The sequence below is a fragment of the Narcine bancroftii genome, chromosome 1 (genome assembly GCF_036971445.1).
Source record: "Narcine bancroftii isolate sNarBan1 chromosome 1, sNarBan1.hap1, whole genome shotgun sequence".
In the NCBI taxonomy this organism is placed as follows: domain Eukaryota; kingdom Metazoa; phylum Chordata; class Chondrichthyes; order Torpediniformes; family Narcinidae; genus Narcine; species Narcine bancroftii.
Window position 1 is genome coordinate 130,854,075 of NC_091469.1, and position 23,242 is coordinate 130,877,316.

The window sequence follows — 23,242 nt, forward strand, 5'->3', positions numbered from 1 at the left end:
GCCAAAATATCAAAGAAACTAAAAATTTGTAGTCTTTTAGCTGGTTTGCTAAAGATTCAGCTTCTGCTTTTACTTTGGGCTCATCTGTTATCTCTGATAGTTCCACAAGTGCATCATGTACTTCTCCAACCTGATAACGAATAGCTTTAACACTATCAATCCAACATGCCCACCTTGTGTTGCTCAAGGGTTTCACTGATAACCCGGGTACATGTTTGTTAAAAACTGCCCACCTCTTAGCTAATGCTGAGAACAATATGTAGATCCTTTGCAAGATCCCAAAAAATGTTATAGCATCTGGACAACACTTGGCTACATCTCCGAGTAAAAGGTTATAATTGTGACATGCACAGGGTACAAAGAAAGCTCTTGAATTATCCTTCAACAGTCGTGCTTGTACTCCAGATGTGTGACCTTTCATGTTGCTACTGTTGTCATAGCCTTGGCCTCGAATGTCTTTTACCTCTAAATTTAATTCCTTCAGTCTGTTTAATAATGTTTTATATAAATCTTCTCTTGAGCTACTTACAATCTGCATAAACTTTATGAAATGTTTGTAAACACCTGAAGGAGCCAAGACACATACCTGATCGTTCGAGACATTGGCTCTTGGTGACTCATATCAGGTGTGCAGTCTAAAATTATGGCGTAGTACTTAGCTGCTTTTACGCGTTTCAGTATCTCATTCAAAAAAGCTGGAGCCATAATGTCTAGTAGTTCATTCTGAGTATCTTTTCCTAAATATTGATTATGAATTTCATGGGTTTTGACTTTTCGCAAATGCTCTTCAAGAACAGGGTCAAACTTTCCAAACAGCTCAACAAGACCTAAAAGGTTTCCATTGTGTACACTTTCATTACCAACTTTTTCCTCTGTTCCTCTAAATGATAGATTTCTCTCAGCAAGAAATTGCTACTAGCCTTTTGAATACTTGCTGCCAGTGCTTTGCACGTTCATTGACGATTATTTCAAGTTCTTTGTCAATTGTCTGTCCACTACAAAGTCTTTGGTATAACTCACAGAAACTCCATGTGGCTTTCAAATGGTTTTTAGAATTTTCATGCTTACACAACCTTGTATGAAGATCAGACCAGTTGTTGAATCTACTTGTTGAATCCACTTGTTGATAATGCACTGGTTGTGTTCTTACTACAAAGTTTACAATAAAAGCAATAAATTCTATCAGAAGACTGAGAGTATATAATCCAAGGTCTTTCAACACATTTGGAAGTTTCTTCTTACAGTGAAACTTTGAAAAGCACAATCCCTTTTCATTTTGTGGAAAGTTGTTCACTGGAATAGGAGGACCTTTCATTGTTAAATAAATCTCTTACATTTTGATTTATATATGCTGGCCAATTGGGTGATCATAAATGTTAATTACAACTGTACTCATGGGTGATCCATCATTGCGTGATGTTTGGGCTTGGTCTTTTTTGGCTATAAGTGGACTTTCCACTTTGGCACTGACTTCTGGTGTATTGAGATTGTCTTCAATTTGATTCACAGCTGCATTACCCTTTTCTAACCTGTTATCAATTTCATCATTGTATTCATCAACTGGAATTAGACTCAAGGCTGTATTGTCATTTTCTGAATTGTTTTTGTTTTCTTCATCCTCAACACATGGGCGCTTCAAAGATGAAGTGACAAGGAATTTTGTGATAGCACCTCTATGTTTTTCATTCTCAGCTACCTTAGCCTTGGCCAGTGCTCATTTCTGGTTGCCGCTTAAATACTTAGGCCCTTTGTCTCTATCTCTGCTTGTGCTTGCCATGTAAAATGACGTACAAATTTTAAGCTGCTAATTCTCTGGGCTATATTTTTAAGGTAAAAAAGGTAAAAGAAGTATATTTTAAAATGTTTAGACTTAAAATTACACAAATAACTTGACATTAGCAATTTGTTATAAGATTGGACTCAACATCCCTGATAACATGTCTACGTTGTCCCAACAGTGGAACAATGTTGTTATCGTCATTGGTACAACGTAAGAAATCAACGTCTATCCCACGTCATTTTGCTCATTAGCTTTACGTTGTTCCAAGGTCAGCTGCGGACCTTGGAACAACGCACCCAACTCTCAACTTGTGAACGCCAATGAACAGCAAAACAAGCAACCGATTCTGGATTTGTTGAATGACGACAACTTTGAGTAAGGTAAGAATTGCCTTTTTTTAGTAATGGTTAGATGAGTTAGGTTAGGTTAGTTAAGGTTACATTCCAGAACGGGGCGACGCACTTTAATTTTGCCTTTTTTTAGCTGAATTTCTAGTCAAATGTCTAGCGCTAGTTTATCGCTAGATATTTGGCTAGAAAATCGGCGGAAAAACTGATGCGTGTAACGGATGAAATTCACCCCTGAAGAAAACAATTTCCACATGGTCAGGCTAAACTGCACCTGTTCCAAATCACCAAAAACATGAAACAGGCTATATTAAGCCCTGGCAGAACAATAGCATAGTTAGTAACAGTAGCCTAGTACTATTTTGATACAAAATCAAACCACTGCAAAATTATGAAACAATGACCAGAGGCAGCCTTGCTAAGATATCCGGATCTCATAAAGATGAATAACCCCGAGATGTACTATATATGCCCCTATAGCTGAATAACCTTGTTAACCAACTCGTAAAGATGTAGGCTATAACCCCCACAGCGACCTAGCCTAGTAAAGATCAACTTAACTAACCTAACTTCGGGGTTATTCATCTTTACAAGGCCCGAATATCCTCACCAATTCCATCTACGATTGCGAACATTGTCAGAAATTCTACGTTTAGGCCTAGGCTATTTACGTTCAGGCTAACTGCTTAACCCTAGCCTATAGGCCAGGCCCCAGGCTAGCATGACGCTATCTCAATCTCATATTAAAGTACGAGTTCTCTTATTAATTAGCCTAAAGCCTGTTTTGATCTTGATAATAATAAGAGGTGCTTCATCAGCTCCAAAATACATCTATCTTACTGGGTCAAATGAATACGAAACATTAAATTTTTTCGCTAGGGAGACAAAGGAGGCCTATAGCCAGTAGTTTAATCGAGGACATATTTCCTAAAAATATTTCACTGAGATAATACGATCAATTAAGGGCAATAACTTCAAGAGTTCACTGACAAATCCCTCAGTTTATAAGGCCTATAGTAGTATTATTTTCTTACCAGTTTAAACGAAGTCCGTCACAGTGTTCTCTGCTCGAGGCCTGGGCTCAAACATGTGCATGGGGCCCCCTTGAGGTGCGGGGCCCAATTTGATCAAATTGGTCAAATAGGCTTAAAATCGGCCCTAATTCATTATAAACTACATGACCAGGCATAGTTCATAAACGTGACATCCAGCCTCCTTCATTTCAACATGGTTTAAGTGCCAAACATTGCATAAATCTGTAATGGGAGTACTGAGCTGGAGGTCAAATTCAAGATTGCATCCACACCTAACCATGATCAACTGCAACAGCTTGTATGGGAGAACAGACTAGTGAGGGGAGCACCTCTCTTATACCTTCCCAGGCCCAACAGAGGCAGCTGGACTATGCATAGAGAATTGCATGATGGTCACCGTTAACTTTCCATGGAACACAACAGCGCAGAAACAGGTCCCTTCAGTCCTTCTAGTCTGTGCCAAACCATTTACTTTTGCCGAGTCCTCCTGACCTGCACCAGCCCTCCATTCCTCTCCCATGCATGTACCGGTCCAAATTCTTTTTAAATGTTAAAGCTGAGCCCGCATTCACCACCGCAGCTGGCAGCTCGTTCCATATTCCCACCACATTCTGCATTCCGTGTGAAGAGGTTCCCTCTCGTGTTCCCCTAAACATTTCCTCTTTCACCCACGTCCTCTGGTTTATATCTCACCTACCCTCGATGGAAAAAGCCTATCTACATTTACTCTGTCCAGACCCCTCATCATTTTATCAAATCTCCCCTCATTCTTCTACGCTCCAGGGAATAAAGTCCTAGTCTGTTTAACCTTTCCCTTCTGCTTCCTCAGATTAATCCTGCAAACCCCTGGGCCTCCTCACTTCTATTGGAGACATCAATCAAGTACAAGCAGAGCCCACCACAAGGTTCCCTGTTCTGTCACCTCCCCTAAACTGGTGCACAAATACTGAGAAGCAGGTCCAAAGACGAGGGATGGATCTTCGGTCCTGAGGATACTTGCCTCACTGTTGCTGATAAGGCCTTTCCACTGGCCAAGATTTTCACACCACCAGTCTGTACGGGCAATGTGCTGCTGCAGGTCATTGTGTTCTATTTCCATTGTGGCAATCTCATCCTTCAGCTTTGCAGCAATCTAAATGAGAGACACGGAGACATTAACAACACACGTATCCTGTGCCTACAACATTTAACTAGCCTAAATTTAAGAAGTAACTGGTAATGGCATGACAAGTTCCAATTGTTGATCGATAATAAAAAAAAAATGAAGCTTAGCTTTTCAGGCAAACAGGGATCAATACACATGATGGCAAATGTTCAATTTACAAAATTCTGCATCGACACGTTCCATATTGCTGGCAGGTTAAAGTATGGAAAAAATCATCACAAGATCACAAGAAAAAGGAACAGAAGAAGGTAATTTGGCCCATTGAGTCTGCTCTGAGAAACCTCCCAGAGCTAAACCATTCTCCCATCTAGTTCCAAGTTTCCCTATCCCTTGATACTGTGACTACTTAGATACCTATCAATTTCCTCTTTAAATTCCCCCAAAGATCCTGCTTCCACAGCTGAATGCGGCAACGAATTCCACAAATCTACTACCCTCTGGCTAAAGAATCATACCCCAGTCATATTTGTCAGGAATTGTTTCAGAGTTCAGATCTTTTGTGGATTTCTGATTTCTGATGAAGGGAGGAGCAGAGGGAGAGAGGAAGGAAAGTTGTTGAATTGAAATGTAAATACCTGGTGTGTTTGGTTAAAATATAATTTGATTTAAAGGAAAGTTAACACCGACCACACAAATTGGCACAGTGACTCAGCAGACAGCAACTTCTTTGCTCTCTGGTCTTCCTGTGACTGGGTGAGTTTCACCCCAGGAATCCTGGTTTCCTTCTACATCTGTAACTTGTTTGAGCTTGTTTCGCTATTGAAGGGAGGATGTACTAGCAATGAAGAGAGTACAACTAAAACTCACCATGTTGATTCCAAGAATGAACTGTTTGATTCAGTTGATGAGAGAATATCTCATTGTAATACATAAAATTCATTCAGAGCTCGAGAAAGTAAATGCAGGACAAACATTTCATTTAGCTTGGGGCCCCTATAACCATGAGCCACAAAAATAAGCCATGAGCCATCAAAATAAGTGGTCTGCCATGAAAACGGGTCCTTTGGCCCAACTCATCCATGGTGACATCGACGACCATCTGACCTCATCACCTTTATCTCAGTTTGGCTGATATCCTTCCAAACCTTTCCCATCCACAACCTATTTAAATATCTCCACAGTTTCCTCTGGTAGCTCACTCCAAATATTCTCCATCCTCTGAGTGGAAAAAGTTCTGTGTGGGAAAAGTTTCCCCCTCAGCCGTTTAAATCTTTCTCTGCTCACCTTAAATCACCTATGCCCTCTAGATTTGGACTCCCCTCCCTGGGGAAATGATTACTACAATTCACTTTCTGTTTACTCCTTGTGATTTTATTTACCTCTGTAAGGTTTCTCTTCCGTCTTCTCCGTCTTGGGAAAAAATGTTCCAGCCTTATTCAGACTCTCCCTGTAATACAAGACCTCCAGTCCCGGTAACATCCTTTAAGTTTTTTTCTGCATTCTTTCCAGTTTAGTTATTCTTCCTGTAGCTAGGGAACCAGGACTACACACAGTACTCTAAGTGCAGTCTCACCAGAGCCTTTCACAGCAGTAACATGACATACTTGTGCCTGTACTCAATGTCCCAACCAATGAAGGCAAGCATGCCCTATGGCTTATCACCTGGGTCACCACTTTCCAATGCTAGGCATCTCTGTTCTACAACACCCTCCACGGCTCTACCATTTACTTTGCAATTCTTGCCTGAGGAATGGCATCACTTTCCACTGGTTCAGGTTAAATTCCATTTCCCATTCCTCAGCCATTTCTCCAGTTGGTTCAAAGTTCAGATTTATGGTCAGATCACATACAATCCCGAGATTCTTTTTCCTGCAAGCCATGCTGAATATCTACTTATTGGTAGGTCTAGATCCTGTTATAATCTTTCATAGCAACTGTTCATTAAACCACCAGTTTACCTTCATCTGCTGTATACATTCTCATCCAAATACTAATAGAGATGGCCCAGCACCAATTCGTGTGGCATACCCTGATCACAATTCTTCAATCTGGAAAACAACCCTTCGTTACGACCATGCTGTTAATATCACTTCAAAGCCGCCTGTCTGTCTACACTACTGACTCATTATATTTTTGCACTGCAGGCAAAAATGAACAATTATTATTTCCCCTCTTCCTTTTATATTTATCATCTTTTCTTCTATTCTTATGTGTGTATATTCGTCCACGAAGCCAAGCCAAAGAAAAGAATATTGTATATATACATATACATATATTAAAAAAAAAATTTATATATATATATATATATATATATATATGTGTGTGTGTATAAGGTAACAAGGCCAGAGCTATTGTAACGGTAGCATTGTTGCTGCTACAGGGAACAGAGACACAACACTGTAGTGAAAAGTCCTACTGCTTGGTCCTTATGCCGACGGCTCTGTACAGGCTTTAAACAGACTATTAAAGAAACCCAAGGTGTTTCTTCTTTAAATCCTGACACATACAGTCGTGCCCCCATAACAGTGGCGCCTGTGCTGGGCAATGAAATACAAGGGGTTGCAGACTCTGGGGGAGCAGCAGACTGGCGCACGACAGCAGAAATGGAAGAACACTGCCTGTTGGGAAGGAAAAACGTAGGAGATGACCCTGCAGGGAAGGTGACCAGGGTAGCAGACCAGCAAGGGGATCAGCAACTGAAGGACTCACACAGGCTGCAGGCGACTTGCGGTCGAAGGATCCACGCAGGCTAGGGGTTGCTGAACACTTTCTCATGGGGACCAGGTATTGGAACTGGGATCGGAGAGGGTGCTGAGGGCAAGAAAGACTCACAAAGAGCTTTTGGTGCTGAACACTTCCTGATCGTTCTGGAGTTTGGATCTGGAGCTCAGTCTCCCAAAGATTTGAACAGCAGTCTGTGCTGCTGCAGAGGTTGTGGGAGAGGTGAAGGTGAATCCATGGACACCCAGTGTCTCTGAAGGGATTCCACTTTGCTTCTCTTTCTCCAACTGCTAGGGGTACCAGGCAATTCTCCCAACAACTCTTTGTTTGCCTTACATGACAATAAAAGGAACCTTTTTTATGTAGCTGGTAAGCTGGTGAAAATAAGACTTTCATTGCATCTGGACGTTGTGCGTGTGTATATGTGCATATCTATCTTCTTTCTTTGGCTTGGCTTCACAGATGAAGATTTATGGAGGGGTATTTATGGACTTGTTGGTGACTGACAAGTCCGATGCGGGTCAGGGAGGCACGGTTGCAGCGGTGGCAAGGGAAAATTGGTTGGTTGCGGTTGGGTTTTTCCTCCTTTGTCTTTTGTCAGTGAGGTGGGCTCTGCAGTCTTCTTCAAAGGAGGTTGCTGCCCGCCAAACTGTGAGGCGCCAAGATGCATGGTTGGAGGCGAGATCAGCCCACTGGCGGTGGTCAATGTGGCAGGCACCAAGAGATTTCTTTAAGCAGTCCTTGTACCTCTTCTTTGGTGCACCTCTGTCTCAGTGGCCAGTGGAGAGCTTGCCATAGAACACGATCTTGGGAAGGTGATGGTCCTCCATTCAGGAGACGTGACCCACCCAGCGCAGTTGGGTCTTCAGCAGCGTGGATTCAATGCTTGTGGACTCTGCCAGCTCGAGTACTTCGACGTTGGTGATGTAGTCACTCCAATAAATGTTGAGGATGGAGCGGAGACAGCGCTGATGGAAGCATTCTAGGAGCTGTAGGTGATGCCGGTAGAGGACCCATGATTCGGAGCTGAACATGAGCGTGGGTATGACAATGGCTCTGTACACGCTGATCTTTGTGTGTTTCTTCAGGTGTTTGTTTTTCCAGACTCTTTTGTGTAGTCTTCCAAAGGCGCTATTCGTTGTCGATCCTTGCATCAGATGAAATGGTGCAGCCGAGGTAGGTAAACTGGTTGACCGTTTTGAGTTCAGTGTGCCTGATGGAGATGTGGGGGGCTGGTAGTCATGGTGGGGAGCTGGCTGATGGAGGACCTCAGTTTTCTTCAGGCTGACTTCCAGGCCAAACATTTTGGCAGTTTCTGCAAAACAGGACGTCATGCACTGCAGAGCTGGCTCTGAATGGGCAACTAAAGTGGCATCGTCTGCAAAGAGTAGTTCACGGACAAGTTGCTCTTGTGCCTTGGTGTGAGCTTGCAGGCGCCTCAGATCGAAAAGACTGCCATCCATGCGGTACCGGATGTAAGCAGCGTCTTCATTGTTGAGGTCTTTCAGCATCATGCTGAAGAAGATAGTAAAGAGGGTTGGTGCGAGGACGCAGCCTTGCTTCACGCCGTTGTCAATGGAGAAGGCTTCGGAGAGCTCATTGCTGTATCTGACCCGACCTTGTTGGTTTTCGTGCAGTTGGATAACCATGTTGAGGAACTTGGGGGGACATCTGAGGCGCTGTAGTATTTGCCAAAGCCCTTTCCTGCTCACGGTGTCAAAGGCTTTGGTGAGGTCAACAAAGGTGATGTAGAGTCCTTTGTTTTGTTCTCTGCACTTTTCTTGGAGCTGTCTGAGGGCAAAGACCATGTCAGTATTTCCTCTGTTTGTGTGAAAGCCACACTGTGATTCTGGGAGGACATTTTCGGCGACACTAGTTATTAGTCTATTAAGGAGAATCCTAGCGAAGATTTCGCCTGCAATGGAGAGCAGCGTGATTCTCCTGTAGTTTGAGCAGTCTGATTTCTCGCCTTTGTTTTTGTACAGGGTGATGATGATGGCATCACGAAGGTCCTGAGGCAGCTTTCCTTGGTCCCAGCTGAGCATGAAAAGCTCATGCAGTTTAGTATGCAGAGTTTGGCCACCAGCCTCCCAGACCTCTGGGGGGATTCCATCCATACCTGCTGCTTTGCTACTTTTCAGTTGTTCAATTACCTTATATGTCTCTTCCCAGGTGAGGACCTCATCCAGCTCTAGCCTTAGGGGCTGTTGAGGGAGCTGGAGCAGGGCGGATTCTTGAGCAATTGGCACTGAAAAGAGATTGGAAGTGTTCTGACCATCGATTGAGGATGGAGATCTTGTCGCTGAGGAGGACTTCGCCGTCTGAGCTGCGCAGAGGACTTTGGACTTGGGGTGAGGGGCCATACACCGCCTTTAGAGCCTCATAAAAACCCCTGAAGTCGCCAATGTCGGCGCTAAGCTGGGTTCGTTTGGCAAGGCTAGTCCACCACTCATTTTGGATCTCCCGGAGTTTGCGCTGAAGATGGCTGCATGCGAAACGGAAGGCTCGTTTATTCTCTGGCCAGGAAGGCTTTGCAAGGTGAGCCTGGTGGGCAGATCACTTCTTTGCTAGCAGCTCCTGGATTTCCTGGTTGTTTTTGTCAAACCAGTCCTTGTTTTTCCTGGAGGAGAAGCCCAGTACCTCTTCAATGGATTGCAGTATGGCCATTTTCAGCTGATCCCAGAGGGTTTCAGGAGACGTGTCCATGAGGCGGATTGCATCCTCGAGCTTTGCTTTGAGGTTTGCCTGGAAGTTTCCTCTCACTTTGTCTGACTGCAAGTTTCCAACATTGAACCTCTTTCTGGGGGCTCCACTGTTCTTGAACTTTGGCTTGAAGTGAAGGTTGAGCTTGCAGCGAACAAGCCGGTGGACAGTGTGGCATTCCGCGCTGGGCATGACCCTGGTGTGGAGTACATCTCGTTTGTCTCTTCCTCGCACCAGAACGTAGTCCAGGAGGTGCCAGTGTTTGGATTGGGGATGCTTCCAGGTAGTCTTCAGGCTATCTCTCTGCTGGAAAAGGATGTTAGTAATGACAAGCCGCTGTTCTGCACAGAGCTCCAACAGGAGGCGCCCATTGTCATTGCACTTGCCGACACCATGCTTGCCAAGGATTTCTGACCAGGTTTCTGAGTCTTTGCCGACGCGAGCGTTGAAGTTGCCAAGGATGACAACCTTGCTGGTGAGGTTGCGCAGATCAGTGTAGAACTTGTCCTTTTCTGCTGGTTCCACCTGAAGGGTTGGAGCATAGACACTGATGAGAGTGATGCATCGCTTGTTTTGAAGGGGGAGTCGCATGGACATGATCCGGTCAGAGTGGCCTGTCGGGAGGTTTTCGAGTTTGGAGGCAATGGAGTTTTTGACAATGAAGCCAACACCAGATAGGCGTCATTCAGCCTGAGGCTTGCCAGAGCAGTAGAGCGTGTTCTTGGAGGCTGCCTACATCTGCAAGGCGAACTTCGCTGTGAGCGGCTATGTCGATGTCGAGTCTGAGGAGTTCATGTGCGATGAGGGCAGACCGAAGTTCAGGTCAGTGGCTGTCAGTCTTGTCTAGCATGGTTCTGATGTTCCAGCATGCTAGCTTGAGTTTGTGTGCATCTTTTGAGGGGGAGGACATGGACATGTCCTCAGGCCTGCGCAAAGGAGCTTTTAGGTGGAGTGCAATGTGCACAGTACTGGCCCCACCCTTTACACCCATGGTTCGTATGCCGTGGCCAAGCAAGCTGGGACATGGCAGCGAGGTCCTTGGGTCGTAGGTTTTATATCGGAGTATTCTTCTCCTATACAGGTTGCTTAACCGGGCTGAAGAGGCCTGCCTCCCCTTTTAGGTCCCCAAGTCCAGAGTGTGGGTGTCATCAAAACGTGGAACCCAGGGGCGTCGCAAAAATAAAGGAACTGTACTTGTTTAACACTGTTAGGATTAATTTCTTTTTAAAAAATATTTTATTTAAGATGCATATGTGTAAAATGTTTCACCTGCGCTTGGAGTCATTTTCCGGGAGAGCAGCAACGCCCTACCAAGCAGGAACGGCAACCTCCGACCCTCAGGTAAGGGCCAGGCCGCTCAACCAGGAACTCGTGGGGGCGGTTCGGAACCCGTGGGCCAGCCTGCAGCTCTTGCACCCTGCACCCGGAGCCCCAGCTGGTCAGCGGTCCCCCACCAAACACGGAAAGGCTGGGCCAGGGGTGAGCCCCAAGTCTGCGCCCCGCCAGAGCGGCCTTGCCTGGGGAACCTCTGGGGTGTTTTGCAAGGCGTGGGAAAGGTTGTGGTCTTGTGTGTTCCTGCCCACTCGACCCTGCGTGGTAGGGTGGAAGTAATCGAACCGCCTGTCCGGGGGCTCCAGAGCCCTGCAGGAGGGGCAGAAGAAAGTTCGCCCGCACCGCCAGCACTCAGCCGCGGCAGGAGTAAACGCACGCAGGCCGATTCCAGGGTGCACCACTCCATAACTGTGGACAGCGGTCGTAGCATATCTATATACATATATAAACATACATATATAATACACATATACACACACATCCATATAGATATATACCTATATACACACACATCTATACACCTGTGTGTGTGTGTGTGTGTGTGTGTGTGTGTGTGTGTGTATGTGTGTGTCTGTGTGTGTGTGTCTGTGTGTGTGTGTAAGTAATAATAAATTTCAATCATTTCTACACGTATATTTACATTATTTTTCAATAAATAATGTAGAATCAATCACTTTTTGCAGGGAATATCAAAATAACCCAGGTGCTGTAAATATGAAATAAAAACTGAAAATGTTATGAAATATTCAGATCCAGGTAGTATCAATAATTATGAAAAGCTAAAAGCTCTGTTTCAAGCTTGATTATTTTACACAATAAATTTACAATGAAAGTCAGCATTTCTAAAACACAAGATGTGCATCTTTAAATGTGCAAAACATCTTCAAGATGCACAATAGTAAAATGGTCAGATGGATAGAAATGATGACCTTTAAAAATACATTATTATTATTCCTTGGCATAGTTTTAGATGAAAGAGGCAACGAAATTGGATAAGGCAGCATTAACATAAATATGCAGATTGACTGGCTAATATCTTCGATTTGTGTTTTTTTAAAGTTTGCTTTCAGGTTAACTTAACTGGATTTCTGATAAAATACAAACCAGATCGAACCTCTGGAGATTGAATCATACCTTCCTGTCAGGTTTTGGTGAATTCTGGATGGAACCCAGAGCTTGTCTCTTGTATTCAAGTTTCTCACTTAGCTGTCGCAGTTTGTTCACAGCATAGCTGGCCTGCTCATTAATACCATTGCTCCCCTCATCCATGATTTCCTCTCCACTCTCACACACATGGTGCTGGAAGAAAGTGATTAGATGTAAAATAGTTGTAGTTAGGCAAACCATTATTTATGGTCAATTCTTTGGGTCATAATTAATGAAAACTTCAGGACCCTGCACAAATACCAAGTTTTAATTCAATATCATGAGTTTTCACCACCAAACATTATTCAAAAACAGAATGTTTTAAGTCATAGCCAAAGACAACGATAAATTGACAGAAGGCAAGGAATTGGCAACCCTTTATCTTAGGGCACCATATGTTCAAATGCCCTCTGAAAATAATATCACAAGATTATATTCTTGGCTAAGTACTTCACTAAGAAGGTAGCTGGTTGACTCGCAGTGGAGAGAGGCTTTTATGGTTCCCAGAGATGAAAGGAGTGGTCGATTAAAGGACGTTCCCAGAAAATTGCCTTTGAATAAGTCACTCAACTGGTTTCTTGACTGAGGATAATGGAAAGAGAAATCTGTTTAAAAAAATTATTTTCACTTATTGCATCCTCCCCACTAACTTTCTTGACTGTTTTAATTCCTTCAAAATTATAATTCCATAATGACCTTCTTTATAAATGTATAGTTCCAAGAAAAGAGCAGCCCAATGTGTTCAAAAAGTCTATTGTAAAATCAAAGCACATCTGAAATAAAAACAGTAGATGACAGAAATTTGTAGATAATCTACCCATGGCAACGTAATGCTGATGGGTGTCCTTGCATTCCAGCCACTGAAAGCAAACATTTTTTTTTTCTTTGGCTTGGCTTCGCGGACGAAGATTTATGGAGGGGGTAAAAAGTCCACGTCAGCTGCAGGCTCGTTTGTGGCTGACAAGTCCGATGCGGGACAGGCAGACACGATTGCAGCGGTTGCAGGGGAAAATTGGTTGGTTGGGGTTGGGTGTTGGGTTTTTCCTCCTTTGCCTTTTGTCAGTGAGGTGGGCTCTGCGGTCTTCTTCAAAGGAGGTTGCTGCCCGCCAAACTGTGAGGCGCCAAGATGCACGGTTTGAGGCGATATCAGCCCACTGGTGGTGGTCAATGTGGCAGGCACCAAGAGATTTCTTTAGGCAGTCCTTGTACCTTTTCTTTGGTGCACCTCTGTCACGGTGGCCAGTGGAGAGCTCGCCATATAACACGATCTTGGGAAGGCGATGGTCCTCCATTCTGGAGACGTGACCCATCCAGCGCAGCTGGATCTTCAGCAGCGTGGACTCGATGCTGTCGACCTCTGCCATCTCGAGTACTTCGACGTTAGGGGTGTAAGCGCTCCAATGGATGTTGAGGATGGAGCGGAGACAACGCTGGTGGAAGCGTTCTAGGAGCCGTAGGTGGTGCCGGTAGAGGACCCATGATTCGGAGCCGAACAGGAGTGTGGGTATGACAACGGCTCTGTATACGCTTATCTTTGTGAGGTTTTTCAGTTGGTTGTTTTTCCAGACTCTTTTGTGTAGTCTTCCAAAGGCGCTATTTGCCTTGGCAAGCAAACATACAGCTACTGCAATCACTTAAGAGGGCAAATGACATAACAACCTTCACAGCATGTAGATTTGAGCGAAGAAACAAATATGGTTTTCAACAGGGCCTTGGTGAGACCACTACTGTGTGCACATTTGGTCTTCTTCCACTCCCTTGTTGATCAAGATCTATCTCTGATTTGAGGAAACCTACTTACCCCATCTACTTCACCAAGACTCCAGAGGAACTTGGAAGTTTAACTCTTCTAAACTCCAATGGATGAAGCAATTTTTCCTCACAAGACAACCTGCCCATTCTTGGTATTAGTCTAAACCTCATGAGAATGACTTCTAGAGCATTATGGTTTCTCCTTCAATAAGGAGCCCAATACTGTAGACAGTAATCAAGATTTGATCTCATAATAGGTGTCCAAGTGTACTGCAGAGGGTAAACATGTCCAGAATAGAAAAGTTTGTGCATATTAGAATTGGTAAAGGAAAGGAAAATAGCAAACTAAGATGACTTGGTCTAACATTAGTCATGAGGAAAATGTGGTAGACAATTATAAAGGATGAGATAACACAATCCTTGGAAAATATAAGAAAAAGTTGATATAGATTTCAGGAAGGGAAGCTGTCAAGTCTACCTGAGTTTATTTGAGAATGCAGGTGATATAACAGATAATGCAAAAACCAAGAGATAAGGTGTACTTGAATTTCAGAAAGCCTTTATAATTTCTCACGTGAAAAGTTAATGCATCAAATTACATTGCTTGCTGCTTTATATGACTTGGTGATTGACAGAGGAATCGGTGCTCGAGCCCCAGTTATTCAAAAGAATGATGGAATATTTTGAAGTTTCTTGATGGAGTGTGAAATGTGAGGATGCAAAGAGGCTTCATGATGGACCCTCCCTCTACTTATCTCCCCACCTCTGATGTGTTGGTTGCGCAAGCTCGTGGCCTGGTAGGTGAGAAGGGGAATCCTGTCCTTGTTGGGTCTAGGGGTGGAGGGGGCCAGGCCAGATGTGCAGGAAATAGAAGGGATGTGGGTAAGGACTGAGTTGATGGGGTAAAGAGGAAGTGACGTTTTCTGAATAAGGAAGACCTCTCAGATGTTTACATTTTAAAAATTTATACATATATCACAGTAGCAGGCAATTTCGGCCCACAAGCCAGTGCCGCTCAATTATGCTGAATTACGTTTCAAACTGGTTGGAAACTGCCATGATGGAATACAAGGTGCTGTTCCTCCAATTTGCGGGTGGCCTCAGTATGACATTCTGTCCTTTACTCTGTCCTCTCTGGGTTCCTCCCTCAGCTTCTTTCTCCCTTTTACCCCAATCCCTTTAGCCTTAGTTAAAGGGACGAGAGCCAAAACATTAACTGATATTTTTACCCATGATGCTTTCTGACCTGCTGAGTTTATCCAGCAATGCTTTCCTTGCTCAAGGTGACTCAAACAGGATGAGTGACCAGGCAAAAAAAAATATTGCGAATGGAAACATAATGCTGATTGGATGTCCAATGAGACTGGAGAGTCCTTGCATTCCAGTCGCTGAAAGCAAACATACAGCTACTGCAATCATTGAAGGGGGTAACTGACGTAACAGCCTTCAAAGCAAGCTGATTTGCATGAAGTGACAAATGTGGCTTGCAATGAGGCGTTGGAGAGACCATGCAACACTATTGTGTGCAGGTTTGGTCTTCTTTCCCAAGAATAGACACACATGCCACAGAGGAGAGCAGTGGAAGGTCACCAACTTGATTCAAGATTACAAGCAGAGAGATTGGTGCAGAGAGACTTGTCCAATCAGATCTTAGAAGAATCAGCAGGAAACTAGTAGAAACCTGCAGGTAGACATCTGCCAGGTAGACATGACATGATGGATTAAAAAATGTTTTCTCCCCTGGTTGAGCTGTCAAAAAAGGGGGTCATAGTCTCAGAATATAGGGTAGGAGAATTAGTACTGAGATGAGGTTAGATTTCTTCATTCACGGGTGAGGAACTTGAGAAATTTGCTGTTACTGAATGAGGATATAGGTAGATTTCTGGATGCAAAGGTATCAAAGGCTATGAGGAAAGAGTGGGAAAATAATATTGAGAGAGAGGATTCGCCATCACCTATTGATAGGCTGAGCAAGTTCAAAGGGACAAATTGGATTATTCATGTTCCTTTTAATGTTTCCATGAAGAACAATCTGTGATCTATTTATCAAATGAAAAATACAGATACTGTCGGAGCAAGCAGAAACAATAACAAAAGATGACCCAATGACAGGTATATAAATGATGCTCCAGTATCTGTGATTGGGACACAATTTAAAATGCAATCTTGGGAGAAAGACAGTTGATTAATCATTTCTGGGGATATTAAAGAATACAATTCTGGACTGCCCTCTCCAGACAAGGTTAACATGACAAAATATGGGTCATTTGAAATTGGCAACAGCAAAGCAATAAATTAAACAGATAAAATCAAAGCAGGCAGGAGATGACAGGATTTTAACGGTGGTTATATGGGATAAATCAAATTCAACACTAATGGAAAACTTAATTTGTGCTGTAATTTTAACTTTGTAGCAATACCAAAACTATATTTTCTAACTAATTTGTGAAACGTAGAAATATAATGGAACTGCATGTAGAGTTGTCAAGCAAATCAGAATGGAGATCGGTTTAAATTTGCACAATACTTAAAAGTAAAAATCGTGTTGTCAATTTTTAATATTTTAAAATTAATATTTTCACAGCAGGGATATTTATGGAACTCACTGAACAACAATTAATTTAAATTTAGACAGACAACACAGTAACAGGCGCTTCTGGCCCACGATCCCATGCCACACAAGTACCCCAATCCCCCTGGTACATTTTGAAAGGTGGAAGGAGCTCCCAGAGGAAACCCACGCAGACATGGGGAGAATGCACCAACTCCTTACAGACAGCATCAGATTTGAACCCAGGCCACTGGCGTGGTAATTGTGTTGCATTAACAGCGCCGCCCTGTGAATGAACTGTGTTTCACTGTTGGAACCTGCTCATCCAAAGGCAAATTGGTCGGGTTTGCAATCTAGAAAAGGTACCATTCAACCTATTATCTTGGGCCATTTTGGAAAAAAAAGACCAACTCAGCCTCATCCCACTATCCAGGTCTAGGTTCATCGCCCTGCAAGTAGCAGCTCTTCAGCAAACAGTGAAGTTAAACTTGAAAGGCTGTGAGTACTTACTATGTTCTGGATGAAAGGTTTCCTGCATTTCCCTTCAAATCCTTCTGCCCAATTACTTTGAATCTATGGCCCATGGTTTTTGATTTCCCCGTGCCATAAAATATGCCCTTCCTACTGAACTTAACTCAGCGCCTCAATTTTAGTACACGTCATTTCAATATCCAGCGCAGAAGCGCCCCTTCTAGTCTGTGACAAATCTTTTTTTTTGCCTAGTCCACAGCTCTCCATACTTCTCCCATTCATGTACCTGTCCAAATTCTTCTTAAATGTTAAAATTGAGCCCACATTCACCACCTCAGCTGGTAGCTTGCTCCAGACTCCCACCACTTTTCTGTGTGTAGAAGTTCCCCCTCATGTACCCCCTAAACCTTTCCCCTTTCATTCTTAACCCACGTCCTCTGGTTTGTACCTCACTTACCGTCAGCGGAAAAAGCCTAACTACGTTTACTCTGTCTATCCCCCTCATAATTTTAAATATCTTTATCAACTCTCCCCTCATTCTTCTACGCTCCAGGGAATAAAGTCTTAACCTGTCTAACTCCTGGGTCAGGAGTTCGGGTGGGGGGGGGGTACAGTCAGGGACTTGGGAGCTCGGATAGGCAGTGTATTGGGAGTTTGGATGGGCAGGCGGTCGGGGCATCGGGAGCTCAGATGGGCGGGCAGTCAGGGCATTGGGAACACGGACAGGCGGGATGTTGGGAGCTTGGATGGATGGGTGGTCAGGGCATCAGGAACTCGGATGGGCGAGAAGTCGGGTCGTTGGGAGTTCAGAGCTAATTGCTAGTTCTCAAAGGCTTGAAAATCACCAACTAATAATTGTCACTTTGTGAGGAAACCCAAGAATTGTTATGCGCATTGTGTGGTCCAATAATCTGAATGACCTCAGAAATATCTCTCAGGAAGAACAAAGTGTGTGTTGCCTTGGTTCTGGACATTGAATATTATTTTGAAGCAATTGACCTTATAAGGAATGACGTGAAACTGAATGCTGACTACATAGCAAAAATGTTTGCAGAATATTCCAGAGACAGATGGTGAAGAGCTCTTGAATAAATTGTTTGACCTGGATGTTCTACAGTGAATCTGAGAATATGACAGCACAGAAAACAGGGTCTTCTAGTCTCCGCCAAACTATTATTTCTGCCTCATCCCACTGACCTGCAACCAGTCCATATCCTACCATAGTTCTCCCATCCACCTACCTGTCCAAATTTTTCTTAAATGTTAAGACTGAGCCTGCATTCTCCACTTCAGCTGGAAGCTCATTCACACTGCCACTATACTCTATGTGAAGAAGTTCCTCCTGATGTTCCCCCTAAACTTTTCAGCTTTCACCCTTAATCCATTTCCTTTGGTTTTTATTTCACCTGACATCAGAGGGAAACGTCTACTTGCATTTACATCTATACCACTCATAATTTTGTGTACCTCTATCAAATCTCCCATCATTCTTCTGCACGACAGGGAATGTCCTAACCTGTTTAACGTTTCCCCGTAACTCAGTTCCTGAAATCCTGACAAAATCCTAGTAAATTTTTACTCTGCATTCTTTCTAATTTATTGATATCTTTCTTGTAGTTAGGTGACCAAAACTGCACCCAATTTTCCAAATTTGGGCTCACCAATGTTTTATAAGAGGTTAAGAATCTGTTCAGCATACATATTACAGAGACAGCTCTCTCCTAAAACTCAGTCACAATCACATTCCCAAAGATGAAATTCAGCCCTTATATAACGTTTTAATCCAATTAATATATTTCTCTGGTAGGTTGAACCTCTGTAGTACTTTGAATAAATAATTCCATTCTACTATGTCAAAGGCTTTCTCTGCATCTAAGGCAACCACTGTTGGCGCCTTGTTTCCTTGTACTGCATGGATTAAGTTAATGAACTTACAGATATTGTCCATTGTTCGTCTTTTCTTAATAAATCCAGTATGATCTAGTTTTACTAGTTTTGGTACGCAGTTGGCCAATCTGTTTGCTAATAGTTTAGCTATTATGTTATAATCTGTGTTGAGTAGAGATATTGGACTATACGATGCTGGTATTAGTGGATCTTTCCCCGTCTTTGGTATTACTGTAATTATTGCTATTTTGCATGAATCTGGCATATTTTGTGTTTCTTCAATCTGGTTCATTACTTCCAGGAGAGAAGGAATTAATAAGTCTTAAAATTTTTTATAGGATTCTATTGAGAGTCCGTCCTCTCTCAGCATTTTATTGTTCAAACTTTAAGAATTATTATAGAGCAGCACAATTAAGATACCTATCAGATTTTTATCAAACAGATTGGACCAGATTAGAACTAGATAAAATAGGGGAGAAGGTACCTGAACATAATCTATATAAGTGAGATGAAAAGCAGGTGCAACATGGGAATGCACCAGTATTGCACCATCTGCTCAACATTTGGAAGAAGATTCACGTAGAAAGGAAAAAACAAATTACCAACTACCAAAATTAATATTGATGCAAAATCAACTAATCCCCTTCACAATAGATAACCTTTCCTTTAGAGAATGGGAGAGAAAAGGGATCAAAAGAATAGAAAATTGTTTTTTGGGAAATAAATTATTATCTTTTGAACAAATGAAGTACAAATATGGTATAACTCATGGTACAATGTTTGCATACCACCAACTGAAAACCTACTTGAAGGACAAATTGGGAAGTAGGCTGAGGATACCAGAAGGAAGCAGTTTTGAATATGTGATTACAGACACAATGTTAATTAAAAGATTTATAACAAACATGTACATCAAACTGCAAGAGAAAGAGAACAAGGAAATAAGCTGTAAACCCAAACAAAAGTGGGAACAAGATCTAAACATAAAGATAAAGAATGAAACATGGGAAAAGCTATGCTCCGGAACTATGAGAAATACAATAAACATGAAGTTGCGCATGATACAATATAATTGGTTACACAGGCTATATACCACGCCCCAAAAGTTAAATAAATGGGACCTAACTGTATCAGATAGATGTTTTCGCTGTAAGAAGGAAACGGGAACAACAGTACATGCAATTTGGGCATGTGAGAAAGTGGAAAAGTTCTGGGAGGATCTAAATCAGGTATTAAATAAAATCACAAAAAGCAACATACCAAAAAATCCAGAGATCTTTCTTCTAAGTAATATAAGAAGTAAAGAACTTGGCCTCGATTTGGATGGAGCACAAAAAAGATTTATTATGATAGCCTTAGCTGTAGCAAAAAAATGTATTATGTCAACGTGAAAATCAGAAGATAGCCTGAGAATACAGCAATGGTACATAGAAATGAATAAATGTATTCCATTGGAAAAAATAACATATAATTTAAGAAATAATATCATGTATTCGAACAAATTTGGGAACCGTACATGGAACCCAACAGGGAAGTCTTACCGCGGACCTCCACCACCTAAAATGACAGAATGAGAAGACGAAATGAACTGACCCAGTGTGTAAAAGTAGATGACGCAATTTTCTTGTTTATTTTCATTGTGTGTGACATTGTTTAATGGGTTTAATGTATCATATATTTGTTGAACGTTGAGTGGGTGGGGAGGGGGTTGGGAAGGAGAGAGGGAAGGGAGGGGGGAAAAAAGGGAGAAAATGACACTATATATTCAAGAGGGAAATGTTTATGTGTATTTTGGTCAATATGGTTCATAGTGTGAAAAATAAAAAAAATGTTTAAAAAGATGAAATTCAGCAATGTTACTTGATTGTTGAAGCTTTCTCTTTTGCCCAATCTGAAGCTTTCAATACTTGGATTCTCTCCTTCAATAGAGAAACACAAGAATAAAAGAACAAAGGAATATGTCCAGATTGGACAGTCCAGAGGGAAAAGCAAAATACTGCAGATGCTGATAAATCTGAAATAAAAAGACAAAATATGCAAGACTTGTAGAGAGCAAAACAGAGGTAATGCTTCAGACCTGTGACCATTCATCCTGGCTTACCGAGTATTTCTATCACTTTGAGAGTGGAAAGTTTGATGAAAGCTTGTCTTACCACATCATCATGGTTGTCTGGACTGGATTGTAAAGTGCTCCTTTCCTCTTCTTTTCTGACGAGTCTTTCATACAAGTCACTTACAAGAAAGGATGGGTAATACCGGTCTTGAAGAGTCTCATAAACATTGCTCTGAATTTTGTTGAAGACATCGGTCCCTTTGTTGCCCACAAGGCTTTGCTGGATTTCTTTATAAAGTGCCTTCTCCACTGGAATTTCATGACTTTCCACAAAATAATTCTGGTAAATTTCACCAACTAGTTGAGGTATTTCAGTCTGAATGAATAAAAATTGAAGAATAATTGCTTTATACCTGTGAATTGCTCATTATCCAAAATTCTCCTGTTACAAGGAGAAAACATTGTACAGTACACACCCTTCAGCCCACAATGTTATGCCCATCTATGTAAAGCTACTCCACAACAATCAGATCCTTCTATACCTCACACCCATAACCATACATCCATGTGCCTATTTCAGTCATTTGAATGTCCCAACCATACCAGCCTCTACCGCCACCCACAGCAATGCACAGGCACTCACTATTCTCTGAATTTTTTTTAATCCTCTAGCATCTCCCGAAACTTTCCTCCACTTGTGCATCTTTGGAAATAAACTGATGTGTAATTATCGTATATACTTATATAATATACCACTGTAATTCCAATTCCTGACACATTATTCACATGGCAGACTACTTCAAGGCAGGAAACCCATAGATTAAGAGCACTAGTTCAGGATAAGAAAATGCACCAAATCATGCCCAGGTTTAATGTTCACTTCAGGTGCAGTTTGTGTGAAGTTTTCTCCCCTGATCACATTGTTGTCCCCAGTTTCCTCTCACAAAGACATGCTGCTTGGTGGGTTAATTAGTCCCGGTATATTATCTTAGTGTTCGGACCGGGGCCGAGGACGCCGCTGCTTTCCCTGTGCCCGAACCGGGGCCGCCGCCTCCTACTTTCTGCCCGGACCGGGGCCTCTGCCTGCCTCACTCGACCAAGGCCAGGGCTGCCGCCACCCCTTCGCTCTTGCCCGGATCGGGGCCGCCGCCTCCCCTTCGCTCTTGCCCGGATCGGGACCGCCGCCACCTACCCACTGCCCGGACCAGGGCTGGGACCGCCGCTGCTTTCCCTGTGCCCGGACCGGGGCCGCCGCCTCCTACTTTCTGCCCGGACCGGGGCCTCCGCCTGCCTCACTCAACCAAGGCCGGGGCCGCCGCCTCCCCTTCGCTCTTGCCCGGATCGGGGCCGGCGCCTGCCTCACTCAACCGAGGCCGGGGCCGCCGCCTCCCCTTTGATCTTGCCCGGACCGGGGCCAGGGCCGCCGCTGCTTTCCCTGTGCCCGGACCAGGGCCGCCGCCTCCTTCAATAGCAGGGGACTATAGAGACTACATAAACCCACTGGTCAATGGTATATCAGCTATTCACATTGTTTATTTTAGTGTGGCATTAAACTGACCTCATTGAGATGTGCGATCTGAGCTGAATATTGGCAAGAATGTTCCACGCCTGCAAGCTCACACCAAGACACAAGAGCAACTTGTCCGTGAACTACTCTTTGCAGATTATGCCGCTTTAGTTGCCCATTCAGAGCCAGCTCTTCAGCGCCTGACGTCCTGTTTTGCGGAAACTGCCAAAATGTTTGGCCTGGAAGTCAGCCTGAAGAAAACTGAGGTCCTCCATCAGCCAGCTCCCCACCATGACTACCAGCCCCCACACATCTCCATCGGGCACACAAAACTCAAAACGGTCAACCAGTTTACCTTTCTCGGCTTCACCATTTCATCAGATGCAAGGATCAACAACGAGTTAGACAACAGACTCGCCAAGGCAAATAGCGCCTTTGGAAGACTACACAAAAGAGTCTGGAAAAACAACCAACTGAAAAACCTCACAAAGATAAGCGTATACAGAGCCATTGTCATACCCACACTCCTGTTCGGCTCCGAATCATGGGTCCTCTACCGGCATCACCTACAGCTCCTAGAACGCTTCCACCAACGTTGTCTCCACTCCATCCTCAACATTCATTGGAGCGACTTCATCCCTAACATCAAAGTCCTCGAGATGGCAGAGGCTGACAGCATCGAATCCACGCTGTTGAAGATCCAACTGCGCTGGGTAGGTCATGTCTCCAGAATGGAGGACCATCGCCTTCCCAAGATCGTGTTATATGGCGAGCTCTCCACTGGCCATCGTGTCAGAGGTGCACCAAAGAAGAGGTACAAGGACTGCCTAAAGAAATCTCTTGGTGCCTGCCA

The 23,242-nt window shown here is 43.4% G+C and overlaps 1 protein-coding gene across 6 annotated transcripts in view; it reads right to left on the reverse strand.

Annotated features, from left to right (window-relative positions):
- Nucleotides 1–23,242, reverse strand: part of snx25 (sorting nexin 25) — a 367,103-nt gene that overhangs the window by 86,643 nt on the left and 257,218 nt on the right. For 5 of the 6 annotated variants that reach the window (XM_069939621.1, XM_069939613.1, XM_069939656.1 and 2 more), the window contains exons 9-11: nt 20,983–21,258; nt 12,157–12,321; nt 4,162–4,293 (exon numbers count right to left, since the gene is read on the reverse strand). In XM_069939621.1, coding sequence (XP_069795722.1) covers nt 4,162–4,293; nt 12,157–12,321; nt 20,983–21,258 — 573 coding nt within the window. The remainder of the gene's footprint in view (nt 1–4,161; nt 4,294–12,156; nt 12,322–20,982; nt 21,259–23,242) is intronic. The other variant, XM_069939646.1, reaches the window with a different exon arrangement.